We start from the raw sequence: 5,615 nt of genomic DNA on the forward strand, positions 1-5,615 counted from the left end.
TTGTATGAGAAAGCCATAATTATTGGCCTTTGAAACTTGTTGAAATATACGTTACGTATGCAAATCAGTTTACTTCTTCTTCGCGTTCTTTTGTGATTGAAAACCAGTTGCGCCAAATTCGCAGATGTTTAAAAATTTGCAAAATATTCGCTATCTTACAGTTCCACAGTGCAGTGCAGTGATAGTTTATATTCAATTGGGAAAGGTGCTGGAAGTGGTGTCATCAGTGGTCTTTGAAATTCGAGAAATTCCATTGAAATTAAGAAATTGTGTTGAAAAGCGGCGTTTGGCTAAGAAAAGTGTTATTCGGAAGCTTTCGACCTTAAAGCTCACCAAATATAAGTAAAATGATTTTGCGAAGGTTCAAGATTGCGCTCGGGTTCACCAGGTATATTCTGCATTTCACTTCCCAGTGATTTTCAACCCCTGACAATTTGTATATCTCGTTTTGAAATCCACCAGTTTTATTATTGCGTTGCCTCCACACTCTTACATATGTACTATGTTGACGCCGTTAGAAGCCATTGTGGCCTCCCATAATCGGGCATCTCTCTTCTTTTTCGAAATTGAAAGATCTCAATCCTTCAAGGAATTTACCCTAACAGCATTTCTAGCTTTCGAGTGCGCCCACAAAAACATTACGTCCTCATCAGTTACGACAGCGATAAGAAATCTGGGATATATGTACATATATTGGATACGAAATTCAACTGGACACTGAGCACATTTGAACCAGTGTGAAAAGCTACAGCAGCAGCTTTCTATACCCGTATAGGTGCAATCGGACGTACATAAATGGGGCATATCCCTTTGTACTGTGGATTGGCTGTATACAGTTGTGGTGAGGCCTATACTGTTGTATGGAATGGTGGTCTTTTGATCTACTTATGTACATACTTTAACAAGGATATCACACGAGGATAGGACACTTTTAACGGGCTAAAGCATACATAAAGTAAAAATTCCTAACAGTTAGTAATGGACGTGGAATGCTTAGAGGCTTATAAATTCTTTTCAGGGGCACTATACTTCTTCCCAAAAGCCGGTGCAAGATGTAAGCACCTCTAGGCACCTGCAATACGACCTCCTTAAGCTTAGCAGTGGGGACTTTGGTCACATAATTTTAGGGTGGCACGCGGAATGCAATTCCTAAGGCACTCACAATGCATACGTCCCGCAATTGGGAGAGTGATGCTGTGCTGAAATCGTGGCGGCCTGAGTGATATGGTAAAGATTGCTCAATTTCTCCAATGCCATGTGTTGGTTTATGTACTTATATGTACTTAGTAGGGGAGAATTTCACAATGGGCCCGATTGCGGAGCCAAGTGTACTGGGCCAGCAGCAATTTCAAACTAGCGCAACCTACATATTACCAGTGTTTTCGTTGGCATTTCTTGCATCCTTTGTTCACAGTTTTGCTACAAAAAAAAAAAAAAACCAAGACACTTTTCTTTCACTTTCTTCTCATTAACATCCTTTTTCTTTTATTCTTATTTTAATTTGGCCAGCCAATTAACAATAAATCCGAACTGGCATATTAAAGATAGTAAAATATGACTTCCACTTCGGTAAATAATCGAATAAAACGAGTGCAGACAACGATTGGAATGATTGGAACGTAAGTTTTCAAGTAGTTTCCAGCGAAAACTGGTTTTCGTTTGACAGATTTTACATGGACGAAAACACAAGTTTTAGGTCGAAAACCAGTTTTAGCAACGAAAACATGTTTCCGATGTCGTTCTGAACATGGTATTACTTGCACATGTGATTTTTGAAGTTTTGAGGCAAAAATGGCATCGGCACACGAAAGACGTGGTGGGTGCTTTCAACCAGACCCACCTACCGACATGTATTTCGATCCACTGAATCCGTATCTGGGGTCCTTAATTTCGAATAAATTACGAAAAACCGAAAAATGGCAAAAAAATCGCAATTTACTCGAAATTTTGGAGGTGTTCGAGTCAAACGGACCTCAGCTTCGGATTCAGTGGGTCGAAATACATGTCGGTAGGTGGGACTGATTAAAAGCACACACCATTTTTTTTGTGTGCCGGTGTAATTAACTGCTGTACAGAAATGATATCTACATCTATTTTATACAAACATTTACTTAACTTGAAAAAATGCTTGAACTCGACTTAGGTTATTCTTTCAAATGGTCACAGTAAGCATGTAGAGAGCACTCGTTATTAAAATCATTTGCTTTAAGCATCTACAATATGTATGTATGTATATGAAGGTTTATGCTTATGTACACATTTGTAGGTGGTACATAAATATGTATAAGGCGCAAAAGGTTAGATAATAGTTATGTTATTATTCACTCATATATACAGATGGAAAACAAGAAATTTGTGCACATTTCCAGATGTAAGCCGATTGCACTCACTCGCTACGGTTTCGATTTTTGTTTTTGCAATTATGCCATGGTTTAAAACTAATTTCGAATCGATCGTTGATGACTTGCTATTTTCCGCCATTTGACTTTCTTTTCCAAAGATTGAAATTTGTCATCAGTCATTTCACACTCCAGTGAATAAGTAGAGCCCCATAAAGAAATAGAAGAAATTGAGATGCAAGTGCAGGCGCCGAGCTGCCACGGTTAATCGGTCCTCTCTGATACTCAAAAAAAAACTTCCGCTTTAAGGGGCTGGATTATGTGTGACAGTGACGGTGACGGTGACTATAAATGCGACTGTGACTGCATCGAGTGACCGTTGTTAGCTGCCAAACGTCATTAACGGCTAATGTTGCTCAAAGTCAGTTCAAATACTTGCGGAGTTCGTTTGTGTTTTTGCCTGTGTTTTTTTATTATAATTAGCGAACAAAAAGTGTAAGCCTCTCAATATGTTGCTCATCGCTGTGATTTTCGCCATACAAATGCTCAGTATACTAATTAACCAAACGCCAGTTAGCTACTGTGAAGCACAACAACAAGCTTTCGCAGCACGCGATCCGCGCATTCGTCATCGTGGCATCGCTTACGCCACAGATCAGCTTGACGTCAACGATCAAATTGCAGCGCTCAATGCAACAGCACTACTGCAGCAGCTACCCTCACGCGGATACGGTGGCGTTATTAGTGAGAAAGAGTATCGACCGCTCTACACTTTACCACAGCGTGCGACACCACCCGATGTGGCTAAATACCGCAATTATGGCAATTACTTCCAGCCCATTCCAATAAATGCACCCACACTGATGATGTTGCCACCACTCGCACCACCCTTTAAGAAGGAACGAAAACGCCATACGGAGTATTCCACACCAGTTAGCTTCGACCATCAAGTTCTGCACTTGGATGGCCAGATCGCGCAGGAATCTCGCCCACGCCGCTACACAAATACCAGTTCCGACACAGCACGACCGCATCGACGGCCTCAAGCTATAAATACGCCAGCAGCTCACGCTAAACCTATAGAAGCACAAGCGTCAATATTAAAAGCCCCGGAAGGGCCTCGAGGATCTCTGGAAAACATGGAACCCGCGCAGACAATTAAAAAGACGCAGTCATATCAGTAAGCTTTTAATTTTGTAGGCTATTAGAACCAGTGTTGCCGTTGAGAATTTTCATGAAGTCGCAAAAAAAGGGGTCATTGACGAAAAAAAGGCTCTCCATATTATTTTTGCTTTTCTTCACTAGTAAAAGAATAAATCTGTTGGGACAAGTTTTGCATAAAAAAGGGTCGCAGACCCTGTATATTCCCTTTAAAAGTTTTAAGTGATGCATTTTTTAGTACTTACAGGAGGAAACATTTTTTAGTAGCATGGTTCTGTTAACATTTCTTAAAAAATATCTCTGAAAAGGGGCAAAAGTCGCACATAATTTAGGAAAAGGGTCAAAAAATCAAAATTTTAAAAAAGTCGGGTCAAAGGGTAATGATGCTAAAAAAGGCTCGAATTGCCCCTTTAGTCGCACAACGGCAACACTGATTATGACACTACATGTACCTATTTTGAATTCATAGATTACTACCTCTTAAAAAGTTCAAATATATACCCATTTCTCCTCTTGGCCTCCCTCATTCTTCATCGAAGCAAGGACAAATACATGAAAAGAGAAGGGCATGAGTAGAATACTTACACGGTATATCTGGTGGCATGCGCTTCACCCATTTCCCAAGGAAATGCAGGTGGGTTCTATGGATTTTTTTAGAACCTAAGAGGAAAAACTTAACGGGGAAAAATAATCAGGGATCTTCGGTATGATATAGATCTTCCGAATTGTCCACACTTTTGGTATATAAGTACATATATGTACATATGTAAATATTATGTACTGTTAGATCAAACGATAATATGTCCAATGCTTTTTGGAGCTTTGCTTCAAAAACGCCATCTAGCTTAGGGCATTTTAAGAGTTTAAAGGAACAGGCAAATAGGGTCTTAGAAACGGCACGGAGGTTGCTTTAACATTTCGACCTTGCTTTTGGGCTTCTGGATGTAATTCGGCAAGAATGGATGCTTAAATAAATCCTCCTCCATCGACTTTCGTCCTGTTCCATTCTAGGAACCAATAAAAAGTTCCGAAATTGGTGAATAAAAAACCACCTTTCCACATTCACTACCCAAAGGCCACCTGCACTGTGCTGGAAATGTATACTAGATGGTAATACTTTAGAACCCATGCCATGCCCGTTTTAAAGTAGTGCCGCCTAGAAGCGAAAGGCGAAGCGCTTAGCAACTTCTTTTTTCGATTCCACATTCATTTTTGAGTTAATCGTGGTTTTTTTCTGGGAACTTTGCAAGAAACGAGCGACCCAAAGATGATAGTGGTTTTTAGTTAAATATTATAAACTAAGGCAGATATATTTCACTAACTTTGTGAATGCATTTCTTCTAAAATACATTCATACATCCATTTGCACAGTGATATATTTATGCGCTTTAACGGGCCGCACCATCTGGACTATGGCCATATCGAGTTGCAACCACGAAAACACTTTGAGAAACGTTTTGAGTCCTTGAACAAAAATAATGGCAATCGTCATCGTGGCGAGGTGAGTAAATATGAGTGGTGCTTAACTCTTCGCCAGAAATATTCATTAACAAGCGTGACTTTGGTAAATTCAAATTTCTTTCGCGCATGCGCACAGCCGTATATGCATATCCACATAGAAATTTAAATGAAACTTCACTCATTTGTGTTTTTGTAATTTAGATTGTATGGGTCGATGCAACGGGCGGTTACGCCGAACACCATTGGGATTTGGCGCAAGGAAAACTTCGTTAAGGCGCCACCGGTACGTGACTCAACGCAATTCTTAAGTATTTACACTTTTAACTGCGTTTGAAGGCGAATCCCTCTCTAGCTAAGGTACGAATTGATAAATATGCAAATATTTATATTATCATACAAATGTGTGTAAGTGTATTTGAAAGTTTGAATGTGGAAATAGAAAATGCAATGCAATGCAAAAACAAAAATTTTAAATCAGAATCAGTTGTCCGTCTGCACACTTTGAGAATTGCACGGCTCATTTGCATTCGTATCTCTGATTGCTGGCGCCTGCGCAGACTTTCAAATTGGGAATGGGAATAGAAATGCATCACATTCAGCAATGGAAGGCGAGGAGGTATGCGGCGATGGAAGTGAAGCTGTAAATCAGTTCTG

General features: G+C 39.9%; 1 protein-coding gene across 2 annotated transcripts; it reads left to right on the forward strand.

Annotated features, from left to right (window-relative positions):
• The first annotated feature begins 180 nt into the window (after positions 1 to 180).
• LOC108375263 (uncharacterized) lies at positions 181 to 5,313 on the forward strand. 2 transcript variants are annotated; one of them, XM_017631361.1, is made up of 4 exons: positions 181 to 342; positions 2,370 to 3,519; positions 4,872 to 5,001; positions 5,163 to 5,313. In XM_017631361.1, exons 2-4 carry the CDS (start codon positions 2,849 to 2,851, stop codon positions 5,232 to 5,234), a joined length of 873 nt encoding a protein of 290 aa, XP_017486850.1. In that variant the 5' UTR covers positions 181 to 342; positions 2,370 to 2,848; the 3' UTR covers positions 5,235 to 5,313. The 2 variants fall into 2 exon arrangements, with proteins under 2 accessions (XP_017486850.1, XP_017486851.1); XM_017631362.1 differs by lacking the exon at positions 181 to 342 and having other exon boundaries at positions 2,321 to 3,519.
• Positions 5,314 to 5,615: the final 302 nt, after the last annotated feature.

Source organism: Rhagoletis zephyria, unplaced genomic scaffold (assembly GCF_001687245.7).
Source record: "Rhagoletis zephyria isolate East Lansing unplaced genomic scaffold, Rhagoletis_zephyria_1.1 Rzeph_scaffold_08695, whole genome shotgun sequence".
Classification (NCBI taxonomy): domain Eukaryota; kingdom Metazoa; phylum Arthropoda; class Insecta; order Diptera; family Tephritidae; genus Rhagoletis; species Rhagoletis zephyria.